This window comes from Homalodisca vitripennis, chromosome 6, assembly GCF_021130785.1.
Source record: "Homalodisca vitripennis isolate AUS2020 chromosome 6, UT_GWSS_2.1, whole genome shotgun sequence".
NCBI lineage: Eukaryota > Metazoa > Arthropoda > Insecta > Hemiptera > Cicadellidae > Homalodisca > Homalodisca vitripennis.
This window is the reverse complement of record NC_060212.1, coordinates 94,709,734-94,735,888: the sequence shown is the minus strand read 5'-3', so window position 1 is coordinate 94,735,888 and position 26,155 is coordinate 94,709,734. Positions and strand designations below refer to the sequence as shown.

The 26,155-nt window shown below is 35.4% G+C and overlaps 1 protein-coding gene across 1 annotated transcript in view; it reads left to right on the top strand.

The window, feature by feature from the left end:
- The first annotated feature begins 608 nt into the window (after positions 1-608).
- Positions 609-26,155, top strand: part of LOC124364560 (neural-cadherin-like) — a 44,147-nt gene continuing 18,600 nt past the window's right edge. Inside the window, exons 1-6 of the mRNA XM_046820117.1 lie at positions 609-718; positions 19,045-19,188; positions 21,774-21,889; positions 23,330-23,494; positions 25,623-25,760; positions 25,865-26,051. Coding sequence (XP_046676073.1) covers positions 667-718; positions 19,045-19,188; positions 21,774-21,889; positions 23,330-23,494; positions 25,623-25,760; positions 25,865-26,051 — 802 coding nt within the window. The 5' untranslated portion in view covers positions 609-666. The remainder of the gene's footprint in view (positions 719-19,044; positions 19,189-21,773; positions 21,890-23,329; positions 23,495-25,622; positions 25,761-25,864; positions 26,052-26,155) is intronic.

Here is a 26,155-nt window from a genome sequence, read left to right as displayed (position 1 = left end):
ACACTACCTTACGAGATCTGCAATCTGATCTCTTCGTCAGATGAATGACTAACCTAACACATAATTAACAATTAGGTTAAAATAAACTAATCATACCAGAGCGTTATGACACGCTTAAGTCAGGAACCACAACCACCATGTTGTGTGTCAACTTCACTAACTCTAAAACATGCACAAGTAAAAAGTAAACACGACACTAATTATTAAAACTGAACTACAGGTCACAATAGGTCTGCATTTGCCGACCAACCACCTACGACTGAAAAGGTAAAGGTTGTGTACCTGAAGAAGAGATCAGATTGCAGATCTCAAAACGTAGTGTTACCATTTTGTTTGGATCACTGAACGATGGCAAATGTCCGGAAAATCCTGTTTCCTTCACATTGTTTTGTATTTTAAATATTCCCAGGACCACTCTTGAAGGTTAAGACTGGTCGTTACTACCCTCTTAGTGCCCCCGTGGCTTACATAGCTAAAGACCATGAACCTGACCTGCCGCAGGCCACCCATTGATGACCGTACGCCGCGCCGCCCCCCGAGGCCCCTGCCGCCCCCGGGCGCATGCCCCCGACCGGTCCGCGCGCCAGTCCCGCCGCGGCCGCCCGCCAGCACTCATGTGCCGCACGCGTGTCTTACACCCCCTGAAGTATGTAAACAATCTTCTCCATGGTGGATCCCCTCAAAGTTTTGTGGGTTCTCACCAACAGCACTTATCTGGGTCAGTCTCTTCTATTAGATGTATGACATGTGAGCCGTTACGCAATCTTTCGCTTTGTTTTATTTTAGTTGACTGCTTCGTCTCGCCGTGAACTATCAACTCGGTAACAATAGCCATTACATAATCCATATGTAGATTTACTTTTGAGTCCTGAAATATGATAAATCTTAATTGGGTACACGGTTTTCCTCAGTGACGTTTAATTTTTTCATGATATGAATAAGTAGCGTTGCTATCAATTGTAACCGAGGTCCCTCGTGAAAATGTTCATAAGGAAACCCGAAGCTTAAACATTTTGTAACATCGCAATTGTATTCAGTACACTGTAAAAAATAAATTTACTTTTCTGTCTTATGAAAACTGTCTTTTCTAAAGATACTATACTAGGAACTGTAAAGTTTTAACTGTTGATTAGTATATACATTGGATAATATAAAATAACAAAGATTAGAACATTCTTCTCTCGGGTTTTTGCAAACAACATTTGATTGGTTTTTGTAACAGATACTTTTCGTTGTCCAGGACTTTTGCACTACTGTTCGATAGTTTGACAGTCCAGAGAATCCGTGGATGCTTGTAATCTTTTATTTATTGCTCTATTTCAACCCTCAGATAATGTTCCAACTATTTAATGTACAAAATCTTTCCTTAAAATAGGCATTAATTGCGTAGCTTCATTTAGTATTGTTCCTATTAATTTTTAGAGCCGAAGTAACGATGACTAATAATGACTAATAGTTTTACATTTCAAAATCCTTACGGTTGAAAATGTTTTATGAGAATTTTTTGTTCGTACTGAACCAACTCAAGACTGTTATTCTTCTTCTTCATTAAATAAGAAAATATTTTTGATTTACAATTAACTATACAGTTATATCTAGATTACATCTATGTGTGATTACAAAATATGGTAAGTACTATATTTTGGTATCAGTCACCTCGTTTTTATTTTTTTAAGAATTACATTTATGAAGTATAAAGTTTATTTCACGTAAATTATATTATTCTATTTGTATTTTTATAAATACTTTTGTATTCTAAAATTTATATTTTGTATTTTGTAATAGTTCATTAATTAAAATTTGACTCTATTGGCTAACTAGATTTGTATTTTAGTGAAATCGTTTTACTAATCATGAAAGCAATGGCTATCAAATATAAATAAACGTCAAAGTATATTATAGATAAAATAAAATAGTTTCGTACTCGATTTACCAATAACTAACTATTATTGCTAAAAATGTGTTCTGATACTCCTTATTTTTATTACACAATAATTGCCCCGATGTTTAATTATGTTGTAATGTTACAATGTGTACGTCACATGGCATGCTTATCGGGTATGATAAATAGTCTATAGCTAAATGAATTTTCGATATGTTCTGTCAACATATAGACAGACAGAAAATCAAATAGAAAATACATTTTTACAGCATCCAGGCAAAATTTTCCAGAATACTCAGTGATAGACTTCAATGACGCTTAGTGCATTGATATAACTCATTTTTGTCTATGTATCATTTTTTGTTTAAAAAAATTATATTTCATGCAAAGTTAAAAATTCAAATATGAATTCCTTGCTGGTATATTGGCAAATGTCAAATGACTACTGAGTTAAAAGCATTCTATGTTCCATAAATTTTCTTGTTAGCAGGAGTCCCTTACATAAAACCTGTGTAAATAAGGCTAAGAACAATCCTGTGTCATGCGTTGTCTGTCTAGTAGAGTGACGTACACCACCATCGAACAGGATATATCCTGTATACAGATGAAGCATTACACAACATTTCAAGTGTGTAAGCCAGTTCGTTCTCGATATTTTGTGCGCACAGACAGACAGATAAGTAATGTGTTCCACTGCTGTAATGGCCTTCGCTAACGATCAGCCAATAAGTGTTCAATTAATAAGATATACGTCAATTATTTCACCACTGTAACGTACAGGGCATGGAGTAACAGTCTATTTGGACTTTTCCTCTTTTAACATGTTAAATTATACTATCGGGCTTATAGTATAATTCTATCAGTTGTAGAACTACTCCTTTAAACAATATTTGAGTGAGATTTGATTAACTAGATTTTATTTTTTGACAGCATGGTTCACACAACTAAAAATCGCTTTTGACAGATCCATAAATAAAGCAATGAAAATGCTATGTGGGTCAGACTTCGCGCAAATGTCGGTCTTTCAGGCCAATTGCAGCCATATGCATTCAGTTAGTCGATGCCCTATATTTTCATAATGGTCAGCCAAATCCCTCTCGCGATGTATAGAGCGTATAGTCGTTAGAGTCCCACAGCTGTTACCCACAAGACTGGCAGTGGCACATGTGGCGCGGGCTTATAAACTTCTACTTTGGGACAGGCACTTTGGGATACCCTAATCGCACGAATATTATAATGGAGTGCTATTTTCTAATTATATTGGTTTCTCATAGTTAAAGCTATTTTATTTTAATGTTTCAATTATTTTCTCAAATAGAAACCGCTTTGTAGTAATCCACTTTCGCTCAAATGTCGATAAATTAGATGACAGCGCAGTTAGAGATATAAATTTGTGGTAAAGCTTAAACAAGTAATAGAAGAAACGTTTAATTATCTGAAATAAAATTGAAAGATGACAGTAGATGAGGGGCATCCACGTTTTGACACTAATAGATAGGAAACTGTTATGTACCAAAAACCAAAGATTGACAGCTGCGATATATGTTTTTATATCAGTTTTCATCGCGAACTTATAAATTGATTATTCTTGAAATTTAATTTTATTGTTGTATATCTCAACAAAACTAACCATATTAGTCCATTTTTATTTTTGAGCTAGGTTGTATCTGAAAGATACAATTATTTATATTGTTTGCTGCTATGGGGAAAGGCAAGGTATTATTATAAAAACAGTCTGAATTGTATACAAGTCCCATTTTCAGATCACTATTTTCCACCACAGAATTTTCTTAAGGAAAAATAATGATAACTTTTGATCGGCGATATCAATTGACATGAACATGTTATTAAAGAACTTAAAAAAAGTTTTATTGATATACCTAAAATGTGATTGAATTAAATTCTCTCCTGGACTGTCCAATACAGTTTCGTTATTGTATGTTAATAGAAGTACTATAAACAATAATTTATTGAATTATTATCCAAAGCATAGGGGGATAAAATAATAACCGGTTGTAAAGGAAGATCTTTGGACTTTAATAATTGTTATGTTTAAAAAGAAAATACAACATGAATTTACCAAGCATTGTAATAAAACAATTAATTAAACTCAAATGAAACAAACTACCTTATTCTGTTTTTGTAACATTACTGTTCAATAAATACAAATAAATGCGTCGTTATAGTAATAACAGGGCTCAAAATAAATTATATCCTATTAAATAGTTTTGTAAAAATATGACTGACGTGTATATGAGTGACAGTAAAAACTTAAAATCCCCGGTTTGAGATCAACACGATACTCGGAGTTGCCTGCGGCAAAGAAACTAAGCGTCAGAAGAAAACTTAAACAAAGGCTTTATGAAGAGAACGCGGGAACTCCCGAGGCTGAGAACGCTTTAGCAGTATTCCCGAGACAGAAGCTGTTCATCAGACAACAAGCGGTTCCGCGTGGCTAACTGCGTTTGTACCGGTTATTTTTTGCAACTTAACTAGTTTTGTTGTTAGAACTCTAATTTAAAAATATTGCACGTTGCCAGTTTTTACACCCTTAAGATAGAGATATGCGTATTTATGAGATTATTTTGTTACACAGTGTGTGTACCACGAGGAACCCGACAAACTTCCCTGGTTTCCTGTCATTAACAAAAGTTCGTATAAACATATGTCCGAAAACGGTTTGATAACGAGCTACAGCTAGAAAAAGATTTACTGATCTTTTAATACAATATGATCCTGATCTTTTTTTTCGTATGTGCTCTGATTTAATTAAACATTATTTTTTTAACTTTGTGTATATTACTATTGTCCTATTTTACATTATTCACTTCAGAATTGCATTAACTATAAGTTTTGGTTATAAAGTTTGCGTGTTTATTAGCTATTTAACGAATTTAATGTACTTCAAATCTAAAGAAAGCATGTTTTTCAAGACCGAATTTTGCTTATTTTGTCTAATATCTCAGAAATGGGTGGCCTTACAGATCTGAGACGTATTTTATTCAATTTTTCAATCTATTTTACATAATATCCAACGAATTTAAGAACTATCTTTACGCTATAAAAACGCCAGTCAGGCGAAATATCGCTAACAAAGCGTTTCCGGACATATGTTTATATGAACGTTTTTCATTATTTCGATGAGACGAAACCACTTTAGGAGTTTTTTAGGTTACCCTTGGGACACTCTGTATATAATATATAAATAAAATTTTGTATTCGTGTATATGTATAAACAAAGCTGTAGTCCTACGCAGTCTCAAATTATCACTAAAATGCTGCCTCGTCACGTACGAATTAAAGGTTTACCTGTAAAAAATGCAAATAGTAGTATTTTTTAATCACACATTAATACTTACGTGTTCATTAATAGAAGCACGAAGTATTTGTGTGTAACATCATAATATTCAGTTACCGCTCACTCAATGTTGCAATGATTCCTTATGGCGTTGTATAAGCGTGTTGGCACCTAAATGGAAGTTAATGGAAATCTTAACTAGGTCACATCTAATTTCCGTTATATGCCACACCCAAGTCAGGAATTTCCAACATAGTTTCGTAGCTTCACGTATTGCATTAATTTGCACCAAAGAGGAGTGACGTAGAATAGAGAGAAATGGCAATTCCACACGCAGTGCCAATCGAAGATAAATATATAATTACCATAAGATATAGAACCAAGCAATGGCGAAATAAGAATGAACGAAAATATTACGTACCTTATATGTTATAAAGCGTTATTCTACTTACCTTTTTATTATCTTTTTACAAGAAGCTAAACAACCTCTTTTTACATTTAGTCTTAAAGGGACCTCTGCGTTTGCTTCCGGAGTGACAAGATATTCTGAATGGGTGAGGTTATATATCTCAGTCATGTCACCTTGGAAGAACAGGGGTTCAACTTTGTACCAGCCTCTTCAGTCAAAACTGACAAGGGTAGCACGCCCTTTTTGTTAGATTAGCAACTGCCTTTAACACTTAGGGATCCTCACCAACTCCAACTAGGAGTAGCCTGGACCTATCGAACTACCCTTGCACTTGCACCCCAATATCTCGACATTCGAGTTCAGTGCTTTACTGCTTCTGGCCCTGATTTTCAGTTAACACAACGGTTTTGCTTCAATTGGAAGGTATAAACCAGCCAGAAGTGAACCCTCGTGAGGAATTCTATTTATTTACTTATGTATCGTAAAATAAATGTCCGAATACTTGTCTTTGCATCGAATAACTTAGAGCTTTCATCAATAATGAAGCAAGGGATGTGGAAAGAACCTATTGTCAATATTACGGTATTGGGATCTTAAAAGTCGAATGAAAGATCTGGAGATAAACAAGAAACGCACTGATAATGGTTAAGATTTATAGTTATCAGCTACTAAAAACTGGTTCTCCATGTACTTGATTAAACATATGTTTGTTAGTCAAGTCGTAAATTACTTTCATACTATTCAATTAATTAAATTAAACAGTGATAGATACTGAAATTTAGTTGGTACCCCTATCAATTCCAAGAGGACATGCTGTGTGTGTGTGTGTGTGTGTGTGTGTGTGTGTGTGTGTTTTCGTATATAGCTAGTGTAAGATGCCTCAAGACATTGTTTAGGGAGTAATGAGGCGCCCGACTATCCTTGAGAGACGTTAAAGTGTTCTCTTGTGCCAAAAACATTTCTTCTGCTCCATCTTCTTCAATTAACTTTAACCCTCGGTGCTGCGTCCAACGTTACAATGTTTCTACTCAGCCACTAAGGCTGAAATTGCGTTGTAGATTACGACAACGGGATCGTAATCTGTTGTTACCTACCAGTCTAGTGGTGTCTGGACGCCGTACGGGTTTTACCCTGTATTCAAAGTGTAATAAATTAATTGTAAAGTCGTATTTGTGTTTTTACCATTGTAATTTTGAACGCTTAGCGTCATTTACACATTTTCTTATCTGTATTTATTAATATATTCTTTGTGTTATTACAAATAATGTTTTAGATAAATAATGGGTACTTTGATCGAAACTTTGAGGAAGATGTGTTTGTGGATGTTGTTATACATTTTTATGTGTTTAACAATAATAATTTGTTTCATAATAACTAATTTTATAAAAACTCGTGTTATAAACCTCTACAAAAGTTAATATGCCTTTACCATATACCAAAAGTTATCGTGCCCTTTACTTGTAAAACTAATTTAAATTATTTGAAACGTACTTGTCACAAATGATAATTCTAGCAATTTGATGTACACCATACTTGATTTTATCGATTGGAAATTTATTTCAAAATAGACTATAACACATGTTGTAGGCTCAATTTAAATGACTCGTATTAAATGGCCGTGATTGGGAAATTACAGATTCAACGCCGGTAAGTTTTTATCTTTGAATAATACTCTTTTTATTTCCTCCCTCACACTAAGGGAAGCGCCACAGCGGACCTGCAGTGCAAAGTGGAGACAATAGACTAACAAGGGAGACTCATGTTAATTGTCGAGGGCGAGCGAGTGGGGCGGAACTGGGAAGACAAACTCGTTGCATTTCAGTTGTCAGAGGAGTTGCATTTTTAATGACGGCCGGATGTGTTTCTCCACCATCGCGGTTTGTGTCACAATTTCGTGTGAGACTAGTTGCTTTGTATTGCTCTTTGAAGATTTGTACCTAATATGCACATTTTCCAGATAATTGTTAACAAGCAATTTATTTTTTCTGCAGTATGTATGTTTGTGATTAGATAATATTAATTTTGCAAACTAAAAAATAATACTTTATTTAACATATGACATCCAGCTAAGAACACTGATGTTAACTGGTCATGTTTAGTAAGGAGACTTAAGGATTGATTTATCGGTACGTTCGTAGAGGTTAATTTTGTCCATGGTCACAAATTACTTGTAGTAACCTGTAGCTTATCTGTTTTGAAGCGGTAGTCGGTTTCTGCCAACAGCTGTTCATACCCACAACATACACACACCTTACCGAGCGGTCTCATACGTTCTATGCTACATAACGTTATCTCGTAACAAGAATTTCAGTCAAGTGAATAAAGAAAGTAAGACAAATTTTCCAGGCTGTGTTTATAACTTATCGTTGATAATTTCTTTGTGAGAACCTTCGGGAAAAGTTCGGCCAAAATGGTAATGAACGTTTTGCAACTTAAACACTATATATACTGAAATTACACTGTAAAATGTTACATTGGAGTTAAAAGGATTTTTGATAGCGAACATATTTCAATTTATATTTCAAATTTATTAATTTAGAACTACAAGTCAATATATTTTATTTGTTCACGGTGTGTTATTTTGGTTTGAAGCGCGAACCACTACAAATTTATTTTATCGCACGTGTATCAGCGTTAGGTCTGGCTCGTCTATAATAAAACATCTATATTTATAATATTTTTACAATCTCCAAGTACAACAAATAAAAGTGAAGCCTAGAAAATATAAAAAGCGTATCCTGATCCTTCACTCACTGTTCCGTGTTGCCAAGGATGGTTCACTTCTGACTGGTTTATACCTTCCAGTTGAACCCACAGTGGGTACAGAAAAAGCCGATTTGTCACCTAAATCTGGGCTTTTTATGGATGTTAAGGGCGGCACATCACTAAACTCAAATGTCGAGATTCTGGGGTGCAAGGATAGTTTGATATTAGTTTTCTGTGGTAGAGGAAAGACTGTTGGGGTTGATGGGGTTCCCTAAGAGTCAAAGGTTCTTGTTAGCTAGCCTAGACATATAAAGGGGGGGGCGTGCCACCCCTGTCTGCTTTGACTTGAGAAGCTGGTTCAGAGCTGGTATCCCCTTCTTCTGAGGAGGCATGACTGATATTAATACCTTAAATTCCTCATAGATCTTGACAGGAGGAAGCTCCTATTCCCATCCTTACACCTCCAGAATATCCTGTCAATCCGGAAGCAGCAAAAAGGTTCTTTTAGAACTACGTGCAATTTTTAAGGTTCTTGTCTTAATAGAAAACACTGTTCCGCGTGAATTTAAAAATAATTTGTGAGTTAAAATTTATCGAGAGCTTTATATTTTAATGGTCTAAGTCATGGTTTGATACCTGAATTTGACAGAAGATAAATAGATGTTGCGTAAATATTGGGTATTAAATAACAACAGGAGGGGTTGCTGTAGGGTGAACTAAGGTAACAACTCCTGTTTCGATTAGTTTCTGACAAACATCACTACAGATTGTTAATCAAGAGACCCACCCACTCACTCTACGGTACAGCTTACATCAACAGTGAATAATAGTTTCATGTGTTGTTTACATGTAAAAGTTTCAATATATAAATCATGACTGTCTGCTTATCGCTCAGCGCAATATATGAGCAGGCCCTTTGGGACTGAATGTTTGAATTGATTAAATAAATGCCTTTACTGCTGGAAGTCTTGTGATTTGGAGCATTCTAAAACGTCAGATCATTGAGCCAATGTCATACTTATATAAATAAAACATTTGTATATTCAAATTTGGATGACCCTTACATAGACACCTGTCAGTATTAGTGAAATATTGGATATCGCTATCGATTGTACGATACTCCGACCAGATAGAATTGACCAATTTAATAATAATAATAATAATAATAATATTATATATATAATTTCAATATATATATATATATATATATATATATATATATATATATATCGTAAGTGAACCATCAAAAAATCACTAGGTTTCGCGTTGTGCATTCTAATATCTTCTTCGGGTTAATAACTATTCTAACATAATCTAGAGTAGAATAAACAGTACTAATTCGTTTTAACATGCATACGTTAGTGATCATAACAGGCACAATGTTCAAACTGTGTCAAGTATGCACGTACTAATATTAATACTCATTATAATGTAACTGAATCAAACAGTATACGTCACAACAGGTCTGGTTGCAACAACCAACCACTGACAACTGACCAGTGCCCAATAGTAAATCGCGATCGTAACGGCAGTAACAAATAAAAAATAGAAGAGTTTGTTTCTAATCGTGGCTACAAAATAAATATCGAACCGGTTGATTTGGAAGCTAACAATTTTTGTGAGGTTCCATCTTTTAACTTGAGGAAGTAAGCAGTTATCGATCTTTCTGACTTTGTTTTAAAGATATTAACAATAACAATGGTATTTGGAACGGAGTTTCACTGTTATTTATGGGTTACTACCTTATACGTAAATGATCTAAACTTTATCTCATATTAAATGATTATAAGTTTGAAGCCATCGTAATATAATAATGTCAAGTACAACCTATTGTGTGGGGCGCTGTGTAGCGGGTACTGCTTCTATAGCAAGATAAAAAAAAAAACAAGCAAGGCTTATAGCAAGGCTGCTGCTAGGACGGGTGACCGCTTGCAAGTATAGCTTGCCTACCTGATCATCGGTGGTGGTTGAGAAGTCACCTTTCATCCATCGGTCCCCATGTTGTATTAGGAAAGGCTTCTTATCCTTAATTTCGCCTGGTAGATATAACATTCTATACAACGCTGTACTTTGGCGAAACCACTAAGTGATAACAGCCAGAATGGTCTACACCTGTGTTACATCCAGTTTATTACTGTCCTGTATATTTTATGCATAGCTTGTATTAGCACAGTTGACTCGAATTGATTTGGGTAGAGTAAGATTTGCTAGGGGAGTCCCTTAGCAAGCTGAGGTGCTTACTAGCAAACGTGAACAAACTTACATACCACAACAAAAACTACAACAACCTAACCTACCTTTTTGTTTGGTTTGTGTATGGTATGTTGCGAGGCTTCTGGTGTACCTGTCTCCCGCGATGGATCAGGGGTTGACTTTGAAACAATTGACCTTGCAAATTTGTATCCATATGGGTATTGTGTATGAGAATCGTTATTCGATAGCAGTCTAATTTTTGTTAAGACAATTTAAAAACCTGTGACAATTTTATTGTTTTAAGCGTGTGTACATGTTTAATACTGTATATATACAACGTTTGAATGGCAACTCTTTATATATATATATATAGCATAGAAAGATATATAAGAGAGTTTGATGTGATATATTCGTTTAACTGCATCATAATTATAAGAGAGTTTGATGTGATATATACTTTTAACTGCATCATACTGAGAATGAGTAAAGAAAGAAGATCAATTTTTGCAAGTTTTTTTAGCAAAGTTTATTTTCAGTCTTCGGGAGATCTGCTTTTACAAAATATAACGAAAGATAACGCCCATCTTTTTACTGAAACTTTAGTTTATCCTAGAATCCGACACTAGTTAACGAGAGTTTCTAAAAGCCCATAGCTATCCTCGTTTAATCAACAGACTGTTTTCATTAACTTCGTGTAAGAGGTGATGAAATAAACTTGGAAAGTTTCTGAGAAAAGTGCAAAATACAAGAGATTCTTCAAAGGCAAGTAAGTGTGGCAAGAGAAGGGGCGAGACGTTTACATGAGATCTTTGAACCTATTCAAAGATCTCTTTGCTGGCCTTTGTCGAAGTGAACATATTTCTCAGAACCAGCTGTATTAATTTGAGACTTGAGAGTGTTAGGGTGTAAAGTGACTCAGATGTACATTAATTCGCTCACTTCTCTTAGTGTAAATTAATTAAAGAACTTAGTTGTTATTTTGTTATTTCAGTTTCTCAGAATGAGCCAACCTGTTTTTAAAAGACATTTCACTTTCTTTTGAAAGCTTAACATCTATTTTTGTTTTTAAACTGTACTTTTTCATTACTTAACGAGGACCAACTTTACACTGTCTAAGTTTGTCGTATGTATATTGTAAAATGCACATAAGCCACAAGGTATTAACTATAATGTTGTATTGTGCACCTCAGTCTACTCTGTAATAATTACTTGTAGTAAACATTTCCAGGGGCCTTTAAACTATTTTTTAAATTACCAGAAAATTGAAAGAAAATGAAACAAAACAAATAATACGAGAGTATTGGTATCCACAATACTGAAATTCGTGTACTTTAGAATTTAGTATTAGTAAAAAATTAATGGTCAGCCGCCTAGTTTTAATGGATGGTAAAATTTTAGTGTAACGAAATGGTTATGATATAATTTTTCTTCACGGATCGTACGCCTTTTTTGTGGATTTTTCCGCTTCCGACAGTCAGACTACCAAAAGTCATACCTATTAGTTAATGAAAATTTGCTTTGTTGGGTAACCCTGATTCATTTTTTATTTACTTGCGTGCCTGTTGGTTTTGAGTGTACTGTACAAAAATACGTACCTCTCAAAGGATTTTTCGTTTGTAACGTGGAACCATTCGTTTTCCATGGACACCTAAACTAGCACTTCTACCGATCGGTTTCTTTCTTAGGAAAATTATTAATTTTCTGGAGTAACTAGACTACGTACTCAGGCAATGCAAACTGACTTTAAACACGTATTACTCATTTAGTATTTATGTTTCAAAATCTGTACAGAAACGTTTGCTAGTCCATGTACAGGAAAGAGTTATACTGAACATCGGGACAATCAGTGTACAGGTTCGGCTGAAATCCTGGAACAACAAACAGAGACACATACCGCCGGTTTGATCAAATGCCACGCGGTCGAGTTTCTCTACAGCTGGTCATTCAATGGCCGTTTGGGATAATCAATGGCCAATCCTCGTTCACTGTTCAAACAACACGTGCAAGCTGTTGACATGCCAGTAGTCAGATGGCATGCTGTTGGTGCACATTCAAATCTCGCTGGTTGTTGTATATTCAATACAAATGACATATAAGTTCTCAAATAGGAATACTGTTTAATTGGAGTGGTTGATATTCATAACTAGACACTTGTGAAACTCATCCTCTATAATCAATTGGTCTAATTAGGAGTTACATATGAAATATCATGAATTTTAATGTATTTAGGGTATTTAATTGTATCGTCCAACCAAGTTTTAATCATTAACAAGGTTCTCAAAAGTAAAATATCATGTAAACTTTTTGCAGTCATAAATTTAAACTCTGTTAAAACTCATCAGTATTCAATAATAACAGTTCAGGAAACGAGAACCGGATTGCTTTGAATAAGCCTACAATTCGGTTTTTTTCCAATTGAATAATTTAGTCTAAGATGGAAATCGATTGTTTGCCGCCTTTCTTTTGGTGGGGGTCGAAATGGGATGGTACCAAAAAGGTTAAAATATTTAAATCTAAAATAATCTAAATTTTCCAGCTTATAAACTAAAACCAACCGTTTTACACATAAATAATTACTATATCAACGTTATTATATTTGGTAAAGGACCGAAATCACCATTTTCAGCCAACCATTCGGTCTCTGTAGGTTTGGATGACCCTGTTTTAACTTCGTGTATTATGGCAATCCTTAGGATTATTTTACTAACTATGCTTCTGAATATATCAATCATATTTACCGCTAGTTTTTAACTCATTAAGCTATTTCTAAAACCAGCTAGATGAAAGTCATATAATAATCTAGAAACTATATTCATTTTCTTTTGTAATTCAAGATTTAAGGTTCATAAAGTGAGTGTAATGTTCGTAGCTGTATAAACATATTTTACTCTTTGAGTTTTTCTGGTTTTTTCATTGGATGTTTGGCAATCAAACCCGAAGAGATAAACAAGATATCCTGGACCGGTAGCAGGAAAAAGGATGACGTATGTAGAACACAAAACTAAGGAATGCCAAGTTTTGATTCCGTAATATATTTACTTCCATTCTCTGCAGCGAGCATTGCAGTGTCATAACTTTGGTGGTACTATCATTTGTCTATCTACACTAAACTTATTTCCCAAAGTCCTGTAAACGATCAAATATAACTGATGAATATTTACTGTGGGATAAACAAATGGACTTTGCCTTCATTAACACATTTTTCAGAGTAAAATGATCAGCAGTGTACAAAATAAAACACGCTTTACAACAACATTATACTCAACAAAAGCGTCTATGCAGCCATTAGTTCTCAAATGACATAAGAGGGCCCTAAAAGGAATATAGGACGGAAATGAAGAACGGGGAAATTGGAAAAGAGATTGAAAACGAAGAGATCGGTTTCTGGAAAATAGCTTCCTCCCTTGTCCGTGTGAATATGGGCTGAAAATGGATCTTGTGGATGAAATTTGTCCTTAATTCCTTTTATACGAAACGTTTATTTCATATAAATGTATTGTATACCTCAATCGTTTATGTTCATTTGCAAAGGAATATATGTGTATAGAATAGATTTCTCGTTGTATTTCATTCATCCCTGTAGAAAATAGACAGTGATTGTGAATTGGTATGTCGTTATTTATGTAAATTTTTGGGGTGTAGCCAGAAAAGATTTTGATTTTAATGGTTTCGAATTAGTTACAAATTAGTAATTTCTTAATTATTATGGTAGATTCTCCAATTTTTCACATTTTATTGAAAGTATACAATATTCTAAAGAAGGTATACAACGGTCAGTATACAATATGTAGTTGGTAACGCCGTGATTTGCATAATAAAGCCTTTCATCCATGTACTACTAACGAAATTCCGTCTTTTTATTGTTATTAGCGTTTGCATGTTATTGGTTTTCATAATTTTTGTACAAATATTCATAGTTTGGTCCTGGTACAATATAATAAATATTGTTGTTGTGTTGTGCCTCTAAAGTAATATTATAACGAGGCGGTTGTCAATGATTACGTGGAGCGACATTGCTTTATCGTTGGATTATTCAGAGACAAGAACATTCAGAGATGATGACAAATAGCCACCCCCAGAGGGGAGGGGTGATGTTGGCAAGGAATGTTGATTGGAAGGCCAAAGACTCAACAACGGCCATCGACCACGCTACTTAATTAGTATTATTACACAGATTCATCAACAACCCTTTTGTCATATGGTTGCTCCGGCAGTCCCATCCTTTACTAATCCATGAGCTTATTTAATCATAAGTTAAAATACCAATTGAGATTTCAGTTCATTGTTCAAAGTGTTGTCCGTAATCTCCAAACGCCAAATTTAATATAATATATTTGACCGTAAATACTTAAAGAAAATAAATTATTTTGTTTGTAAACAAATATATCTCAATTTCACCAAGGTGGCTGTTTCTGTGTATTAAGCACGTCTTTAATGGCATTTATTACTTCTAAATTCAATAAAACTGCTTAATATGTTGCTAATTAAAAAATATTAATTACTCTTTAGTATCCGGTGCATAAAAACACCGGATAAGTGCGTAATTTAGAGTTCTGCGATGAAAATAAATTTTTGTCAAAATGCTATCGTAAGAGAAGCAGGACACCATATTTTTACAACATTGTTCTGTACAAGATAACTTCTGTAATTTTGTTTGGCTCTGTATTTAAACTATATTTGCCTTTAAATCCCCTATTATGGTTATTTTAAATTCATATGTTGGAGTCATATTATAAAATATAATTACTCTTATATAAATCTATTGTGCGATATTTGCCATAGTGGGGAACATCATATAATTATATGAAACTGACTCTAGGCCCGGGAGAGTGCTACCATATAATGAGACAGAAATAAATATTATCCCAGGAACTGTTCTAAAAATTATTTAAAATGAACACAAACTGTTACCTCGTGACAGTCATAGTTCCCGTATTTCCACTGAGGCCCTCCAATAAAAATCTGAAAGTCTGAAATGCTATGTTTCAGCTGAAGATATTCACGCTTTTCACATACTTAGTTTTTTTAAGGTGGTGGGCTACAGCCGTCAAGATTTTGTCAATAGTCAAATAATATGGAGATATTCTCAGAAGAAATATCTTGAGTAATCATAATAAAATATATAAACGGTTTATCTTAGGAAAATCAGTCAAATAAAAATACAATTAATTAAAATTAGGTATAGTTTACGTCTTTTTATGAATAAGACATCTAAACTCTCTGGGCATAATAGATCTAGGATCGAATCGAAAGTTTCCTGCCGTAAATGGGATAGTCACGCAAAAAATGGATCGATCTGGCAGATAACCAAAACATATCCCAACAAGTTGCGAACTACACACTATGTAATTCTCTTACGCAGTTTTCAAGGTGGTTTTAATAATTTAATATAGGTGAATTGAAACCTGTACTGTCGGAGATGATGTAACCTATTGAGATTTAAAGTTGAAAGAGCCGTATGTCAGGAAACCTTATTACCGTTGCAGGATTTACCTGCTTATTCGCCGTAGTACTCGTATGCTAACACTGTTGGATCCAAGCGGCTTACTCTATTGATGGCAGCCAACCAGTGTTGGAAATTACATTTTCTAACCATCAGCTTAGGTGCGCTTTGGTAGTGTATCTTACATTACATCGAATATTTGTATACATTGTCCAGTGATTCTCTGGATTTGTTAGTGTATCATACATTACATTGAATATGTGTATACATTGTCCAGTGATCCTTTCAGTTTGGTAGTGTATCTTACATTACATTGAATATGTGTATACATTGTCCAGTGATCCTTTCAGTTTGGTAGTGTATCATACATTACATTGAATATGTGTATACATTGTCCAGTGATCCTTTCAGTTTGGTAGTGTATCTTACATTACATTGAATATGTGTATACATTGTCCAGTGATCCTTTCAGTTTGGTAGTGTATCTTACATTACATTGAATATGTGTATACATTGTCCAGTGATTCTCTGGATTTGTTAGTGTATCATACATTACATTGAATATGTGTATACATTGTCCAGTGATCCTTTCAGTTTGGTAGTGTATCTTACATTACATTGAATATGTGTATACATTGTCCAGTGATCCTCTCGGTTTGGTAGTGTTTCTCATATTACATTGAGTATTTGAATACCTTGTCCAGTGCTCCTCTCGATTTGTTAGTATATCTCACAGTACATTGAACATTTGTAGTGTTATTGTTTTCTGATGAACTGAATTGACTTAGACCAAAACGGCGGAACAATTTTTATTTCAGTAGTAAATTATGTGCGATTTTTAAATTGTAAGTGTTACCCGAATACATAATATTGAAGTTGTCTATACATTGTTATTACACATTATTGGAATAAAGATGATATAAAGCAGCGTTTTGATGAAGGCCGACATTGTGGCAAGGAACAAGTTATGAAGAGCAATTGAGAAGTCTCCACGACCTTTACCATAAATAATGCAAACTCGTTGTTATTCGTCGTTTTAAACTACAACTGAGCCATAACAGCGCAGTTAGAAGTTTCGTATCGTCTTGTGTGCGTTGTTAAGTTTGTTAAAGAATATCCCTCTTTGAAAAAATATTCCATTTGAGACCCAAGTTTATGCTAGGGCTTTTTTATGTTATGAAATATTAATACAGTTTACAATGTTGTTGTGTTTATTACTTTAGTTCATTTGTCACGAACATGTGCACGAACGTGCGCAAATAAACTATTATTTACACAATTAATTCTCGATCTTGTTTAAGATTAGCTTTTTTAAATCTTTAAACTAGGAACACTAAATTAACTACGTCTCAACACATTTTACATTGTAATAGTACGTATATGCCGGTTCTGCGCCACCCAGAAGACGAGATGAGCAGGAAATTGTCCATCAGTGTGAGAAATTTTCGGGCATGTAATAGGAATGTAAGCGTAAAGACTGGATTTTAAAGTAGCTTTTAGTTTACAAAAGGTGATCCACATGGTGTCACGTATTTGCATCACACATCCTACGGTCTTTTGACACTGTGTTGCTCTGCGCTTGTTAACTTTGTTAGTGATTTTGTCACCAACAAAATGTAACGGTGTCAAGTCTTTTGAACGTGCGTGCCAATGTACATTTTTAGTTAGAGTAAAATAGGTTCCGTTAAAAATTTAATTATTTTGTTTATTTATTATATGTTTGTTATTTCTATTTTTATAAAATTATCAAACATGAAATGAAATGAAAAATGCCTTTATTTACAGAGGCGAAGTTAGGACAACAACGTGATACAATCTTAAACTAACTTGCTAGCCTATTGTGCTAATCAGTAATAAAAAAATGTCAGTAACAGTCATTTATAGACTTACCTAGTCATATAAAGCTGTTTCACTTAAACAGCTGATTAAAATGTACATGTAAATTAAAATATCAATGAGGTTTACCAAGCATCCGAATAGTGTAATAAAAATTCCCTTTTAACAACTACACAAATAAACGGTCTTTTATGAAGCCAAATATTTAAATAGATACAACCCACAAGGACACTATAACTTATTTGTTTTTTTTTTCAATCAGTAAATATTTACTTTCTTTTGATTAATAAAAAATGGGTTGTCAAAATTTAAAAAAAATATATTTTAACCCTACACCTTATGCTTGCTGGCATTGAAACTTCTTTCTTTATAATATTTAAAAACTGGAAGAATTTTCATGCAAATATCATGTAAATAAACGTTGCATTGTATGTAGTAATAAGAAAAATGTAACATTTTTAATTATAAATTTAAGTTCATTTTATAATGACGTATATTTGTATATGAACATATAAAATTTACACTGACTTTATATGTACATATGACAAGAGGAATAAATAAACAATATAACACACGAGTTTATCATTCGAAATAACACTGTGACTGAAAGATGAGTTTTATCGATGAAGTCAGACGCAAACGATACACCACGCTGTCGATACGCCAAACGTGTTATTAAGTGCATCATTAAGTGAAAAGCTCCCGGAAAGTCGGACATTGCTCTTTCAAAAATTCCAGCCGGCGAGATATTTCACGTCTTCCCTGAAAGCCAATTAACATCACATCTTCCTTGCGGTACCTGCCGTCTTTTCTTAATTTGGTTTATTAGTGAGCTTGCTTTAAATTGGCAAATGAAGACTGTAGCGCTTCATTATTTTCGCTAGATGGATACCAGGAGTGAACTCTGGAGTGTAAATGTAATTCTCGCTTTATTTTTTTAATTTAAAAGCTATTATTTCAAATTAGCATTTATAAACCTTTTGAGTTCCTTTCAGACGTATATCTGCTAATTCATAATTGAGCACGTTCTCTTAGTTTACGGTTTTGTTTCTTTATAATCCTGTTTCTCAATTTATTATTTAAGCCCAGTATTTATGTATTATTTCATTAAGTATTGTAAGATCACATTCTCCCTATTTTACCGCTATAAATTAAAATTGACCTTTGTAAAGGTGTTGGATCCTGTGTAATTTCCTCAAGACTCTCCTCTTCGTCCAGTGATCCTCTCGATAAGTCCAAGTTGTCTTTGTCCTGATCGTACTCTTGTTTTGTTCCAGTGACCAAGTTTATCCGCATCGGTATTGCAGACAAGAATGACAACCCGCCCTACTTCGACAAGGCGCTGTACGAGGCGGAAGTCGATGAGAATGAAGATATCCAACACACCGTGCTCACAGTCACCGCCAAAGATCACGACGAGTGTAAGTACCTTTTAGCAAACTCTAACAATATTTGTCTTTTTAGTTCAGTATTACTATTAAGAAAACATTGTTTTTATAATTTAATGCAACCTTTTGTTACTATTGTATAAGGTTAGATCAGAATTGTATAAGTGCTGTAATCGTCGTTCGGAAAAGCATTTCTGGACAAAGCATTGGTAATGTGTAGGTTTAACTTGATAATTATTTCTTCGATATTCGATATTACAAATTACGAAGGTATAAATTATTATGAAGATATCGTCTGTTACTGATCACAGAGCACTATCCGGTCTATGTTCTACTGAACAGAGGGGAACCACTTGAGAATAATCCAATTTATTCTCTTACTATTATTTTACAACACCAATAAGCGATTTTAGTTTTATCGTCACAGCATTCGACCATACCAATTTACCCGATATCTTACACCACACACTACATTCCATTTAAAATGTTGTCATACTCAAATTTAGCAAATATCGTGAGGATACCGTTGGTTATTGCTAATCCACCACTATCCAGCCTATGTTCTAGTGTACAGAAAGAAACTATTTTAGAAAATCTTGCTCTCATACTATTATTATACAATACATATAACCAATTTATAATAATGTAGTGCCATCGCAGCACCTGACCCTATATCTTAGGATCACATTGGATTCACAACAGATCGTTATCAATTATTGTGAAGATAATGTCTGTTATTGTTCACCGACCATGTTAAGTACAGGAAGAAGCTATTTTACAACATTCCAGTGTGTGTTTATACTGTTATTGTCCGATATAAATACACGAATTATAGTGCTTGATGCCAATTTGCTTTGTACATTGCACCACCTCTATAACTGCCACAACATTATTTCGTATAAATTTCCCTTGTAGCAACTATAGGTTGAGGCTGCTTCAGTTTGTATTTTATTGTGTGTTTTTATATTATTTGTGCTCATCTACTTTAGTACAATGTTACTAACTTACAGTGCATTAAATAAATATTGCATACATCAGTAAGGCTAGCTAGCATTTGTTTGCTATAATCAATAATAATTTTAGTTGTATTGGTTATACATGAGATAAATAAATCATACAGACGAGGTGTGCTGAAGTTAGCTCTCACGTTTGGACTGTGGCTTGTAACTTTGGCCTCTCACTACACACAGAGCAGTCCGGGCGCTCACGTTGTCTTTCTTTGTCCCCTCTAGGCCTCTCACTCCACAGAGGATCGTCCGAGCGCTTACTTTGTCCCCTCTAGGCCACTCACTCCACATACGGTAGTTCGGGCGCTCGGTTGTCCTTGCTTAGGCCTCTCACCCCACTGAGGATCGTCCGAGCGCTTACTTTGTCCCCTCTAGGCCACTCACTCCACAGACGGTAGTTCGAGCGCTCGGTTGTCCTTGCTTAGGCCTCTCACCCCACAGAGGACAGCCCTAGCGCTTACTTTGTCCCATCTAGGCCACTCACTCCACAGACGGTCGTACGACTGCTCGGTTGTCCTTGCTTAGGCCTCTCACCCCACTGAGGACAGTCCTAGCGCTCACCTTGTCCCCTCTAGGCCACTCACTCCACAGACGGTAGTACGATCTCTCGGTTGTCCTTGCTTAGGCCTCTCACCCCACAGAGGACAGCCCTAGCGCTCATTTTGTCCCCTCTAGGCCAATCACTCCACATACGGTAGTTCGAGCGCTCGGTTGTCCTTGCTAAGGCCTCTCACCCCACAGAGGACAGCCCTAGCGCTTACTTTGTCCCATCTAGGCCACTCACTTCACAGACGGTAGTACGACCGCTCGGTTGTCCTTGCTTAGGCCTCTCACCCCACTGAGGACAGTCCTAGCGCTCACCTTGTCCCCTCTAGGCCACTCACTCCACAGACGGTAGTACGACCGCTCGGTTGTCCTTGCTTAGGTCTCTCACCCCACAGAGGACAGCCTTAGCGCTCACCTTGTCCCCTCTAGGCCACTCACTCCACAGACGGTAGTACGACCGCTCGGTTGTCCTTGCTTAGGTCTCTCACCCCACAGAGGACAGCCCTAGCGCTCACCTTGTCCCCTCTAGGCCACTCACTCCACAGACGGTAGTACGACCGCTCGGTTGTCCTTGCTTAGGTCTCTCACCCCACAGAGGACAGCCCTAGCGCTCACCTTGTCCCCTCTAGGCCACTCACTCCACAGACGGTAGTACGAGCGCTCGGTTGTCCTTGCTTAGGCCTCTCACTCCACAGAGGATTAGTCCGAGCGCTCACTTTATACCCTCTAGGCCAGTTACTCCACAATACGCGCGCTCACTTTGTCCTTGCCTTAATTTACAGCATTGGATGAGTTATCTCTACAGAATTGGATCTCTATGGTATTGGATGAGTTATCTCTTGTGAAACTAATACAATCAAAGGTAAAGCAGTTTGAATGAATGTTTAATTGAAATTAGGTTACATTCCTTACCGTCTTCTAAAACAACAATTCTAAACGTCATATCCTCCAGGACACTTTGATCGTTTAATCTAATATACAAACATTCAAATTAAAAGTGACATAATTTACTGTATACTTTGCAGTACAATAACCTATAGTCTAATTGTATTTGAAACTTTTCAGCCTCGCGTATTCGATATGAGATCACAAGCGGTAACATAGGCGGCGCCTTCGCCGTGAAGAACATGACTGGGGCTATATATGTGGCAGGAGCTCTCGACTACGAGACAAGGAAAAGGGTGAGTCGTAAACACGTGTTGTCACAATAGGAATGTTACGTATGTGTTAAATCCAACTAAAACATTTTATCAATTGTTTGGAGGAAAAGAGTGGAATTTATACATGTACAAATTAATTTTCCGATACTGCTCGTAAACTTAGTTGGCTTTCGAGAGTGTACGTCTTGTTTGTTAAAATATGGAGGCAGTTGGCAAAGGCTTGTAGCCCCGGGAATGTATATTGGCCAAGTTATTGGCAGCGGTTAAGTTACATCCGGCGGTTAGCAGTTTAAATATCGTTTGCGGTCCTCAGCCAATTAATGCGTCAGCATTCTTTGCCATAAATGTAAATTGGGAATTGTTCAAGAAGAATTTTCAATAAGGAGTTAATTGAATTGCGAGAGGAGCGTGGTATTTATTCGACCATTAAATTGTTAACGGAGTGAGTACTGCTCTTCATTGACTTCTAAAGTGCGATCATTGGATTTATTAGTTAACATCGCACTGCGATCATTAGATTTATTAGTTAACATCGCACTGCGATCATTGGATTTATTAGTTAACATTGCACTATTTCAGTTCATTCCTGTTCACAATATCACGTTTAGTAATGAGACCTGTAATTTACAGAATATTCGTATTTTACAACGTTTAGCTCTGAACGGAAACTATTTTCTGACATGCGAAAACTGATTTGAAAAAAATGTTGCACTCTAAAATATTCGTTTTTCTTAGAGGAAAGATGGACGGATGGTCCTATCTCGCCTGTCCTAAAGTTTTCAACTTTTCACAAATTTTTCTCTGGAATTTATAAGACATAATAAAGTGTTTTCTACATTTTTACCTCTTATGTGAATGCAAAAAATAAACTGATGATTTAACAAAATACAAAAAATAAAATTGTTAACGTATTATAAAAATTACATATAAAATATTTCATATCCAAAACTGTGTATAGATTTGTGTAAATATTCTCATTGCATTTTAAAGAGCAATTAGTAAGGAACAATTTGAAAAAAATAATGCAGATGTATTTTTGTGTTCACTGAGAAAAATCTTTCTAAGTGTTATAAAACACTATTTTTCAGGAATCACATTTAAAGATAAGACTTGTGTATGGTGAGTACTGAATTAACCCTTAAAAAAATTGTGTACAACGTGTTGTTTGTATTGTTAAAAATAAAAACTACTTACCAGTATTATTTTGCCCTCATTTTAAAGGGAAAAAGGCATGGAACAAAAAATTATAATTTATTTTCTTACCACAACAACCATCAAAAGTTTCCTAAAAGGCGAAGAGCCTGATAAAAGCGTTTTTTAATCACTTTGTATATTGTAATGAGAAAAGGTAGTTAAAATGTTTCATACAATGGCGAAGCCTTGAAGCCGACATGCCCGTTACGGCTGCCTTGGATATTGACATAAGTGTAATATAAACTGACATACATGGTGGTGATGTAGTATGAGCTGCGACTGGCAGCCTCCGACAACCTCAAGGAGAACTACACGACTGTGGTGATTCACGTGAAGGACGTGAACGATAACCCCCCGGTGTTCGAGCGGCCGACATACCGGACCCAGATCACCGAGGAGGACGACAGGAACCTGCCCAAGCGAGTTCTTCAGGTCACTTTGTCATTTCAGTGGCTGCTGTCACCCAGCATGGCGTTTTGCAGACTGCATGATTGTCATCTGTGTGTTGTCTGTGTCAGATGTAGAGTTGGAGAGAACGTTGAAATGCTTGCAGTTCATATGTGCTTGATATAGAGAGATGTCGAGTATCGCGCTTCATATATTTACAATTTTTTGAAGGTAACTGAAACTAGAAGTAAAACAATGCCTTTCTATGGGCATAAAGTATTAAAATTCGTATTACACCTTCAAAAGGAAGAGATATAAATGGAAATGTATTTTAAAATAACGTTTTCATAGTTCCCAACGGTCGTGGTCTTTCCTCTTCAAATGAAAGCTTAGTCCTCTGTAATCCTCTTCTTCCATTTCTACAATTGAAATTTTTAAAATGCATAGTTTATGGTCAATTTCGTCACTGGTTAATTCTTTTTGAAAAAATTATCTGAAGAATTAAAAATTATACCCTTTACATATTCTGCTTTGAGTTAGTTCATTACAAAAAAATCCTCCGTCTGGAATACGTAACTGCTTAAAAAAAATAAAAAAAAACAGCAACAACAACATTACAAGGTTTTGTTTTTTTTTTATTTAGATTCTAAAAAATATCTAAAAAATTAAAAATTGTGCTCTTTACATACTCTGGTTTGAGCTAGTTTATATATATATATAAAAAAAAAAACTTATTCGTCTGATATACGTAACTGCTTGTGATCTGAAGTTTTAAATTTAGTTTACAATTATATGTCGTGATTTTTATCATTTGTAATCATTTCTGTAAAAATATAATTTATTCCTCCTAATTTTATCCAACAATTTGTATATAGATTGGGTTTCATCTGTCACAACAAATCAAGAACACCGATCTGTCTGCGTTTATTGTCTTCGTGATTTGTTTGATTTATTTTTGGCATGTTTTTGTGATCGCTTCAGTTTGCATGAGCTTACGTGACTCTGTTTGCATGCCAGTACGAGCTGACACTGGTAGCCTCTGACGGTCTCAATGAGAAGGCCACGACTGTTATAATACACATCAACGATGTGAACGACATGATGCCCGAGTTTAGCCAGCCTGTGTACCAGGCCGTGATGGCGGAGGAGCTACCAGGGCCGTACCCGTACAGACTGCTTCAGGTAACGTGCTAATACCAGATTGGAAACCCATCCAAACATGTTAATATTGTTTTAAACGTAATTTGTAACAGATAAAAATAGTTTTAAAACAATTAAATTACACATATCGACCAGTTTGGAGGGCCTGAGTATATTAATCTTTTTTTATTTTAAAATTTATTAACTTTATCTGCTCGTTCTCTTGAGCCATTGGTCTGTGCGAGGATCTTATCAACAGAACAGTGGAGACAATAACAACAAAGTTCAACATTAATGATAGAAATTTCAAAAGGCTACATACAGAATTTGAACCTCTAACTCTGACACAGAGTCCGATGTCTTATACCACTCGGCCACAGCTGTCCCAACCTGATCATAGTATGAAAGGGTAAACTCACATTGAGATTATTTATATATTATTATTCTCCTATCTGACATCTGAAATTATTCACGGCATTTTACAATGTTTTGCAATTCTTTATAGTGTAGCAAATATTGTGGTGAAGATTATTTTTCGCAGTATGGAGGTAAAATGCATGTTTGTGTTTCAACCTAATACGCGTAATGCATGAGTGGGTATTTCCAAATGCCTTTTAAATCAAACAATTGTCATTTGTTTTCTATTTAGTCAATAATAAGAGTTGTTCTTATTGACTTTTTTATCCTAAAAGGAAATTTTTAAAAGTTTTTTTGCTGCATGATATGTGTATTATACGCTCTTCTAGAGTTTGTTATTGTATGCATGCGAGTGTGTTGAGTTTTGTTATGTAATTCGTACTATAGTTTGTTTTGTCTCAATTAATCGATTGTCTTCTTTCATAATATAAACTAAAAAAGTTAAAATTATGTATCTTTTACAACATTTTTTCACTTTATTTTATGATTAGCATACATAATGAGACATATAACAACCACAATACATGTTTAAACGGTGTTTTCGTTAATATATCCAAGAATACTTGACTAATTGATAGAAATAATCATAAATAACGTATGACAATTGGTACAACAGGTGACTGCCTCTGACGGTGACAAAGACAGGCCGCAGAACATCGTCTACTTCCTGACGGGTCAAGGCATAGACAGTGACAACCCTGCCAATAGCAAGTTTGACATCAACAAGACCACTGGCGAGATATTTGTTCTGAAGGTAAGTCGCCATTACTTCTTATCAGTGACTAGGATGAATTGTTCAAACTCAATTGTAACTTGACTGTGTCCAGGATCTTGACCATTCTTTGGTATACGTTGCAGCCGCTGGACAGGGATCAGCCCAACGGGAGACCACAATGGAGGTTCACGGTGTTCGCCCAGGACGAGGGTGGAGAGGGACTGGTGGGTTACGCCGACGTTCAAGTCAACCTTAAAGACATCAACGATAACGCCCCTATCTTCCCGCAAGGGGTTTACTTTGGGAACGTCACTGAGAATGGAACAGCAGGTTTGTGCAGAAGTTCCAACTGTGCACATACAATATTCACTTATCATGAGTGCGCTCAAACTTTTCATTTGGTTCGTCTGCCGTTTGGTGTGGGGATGGTTCGG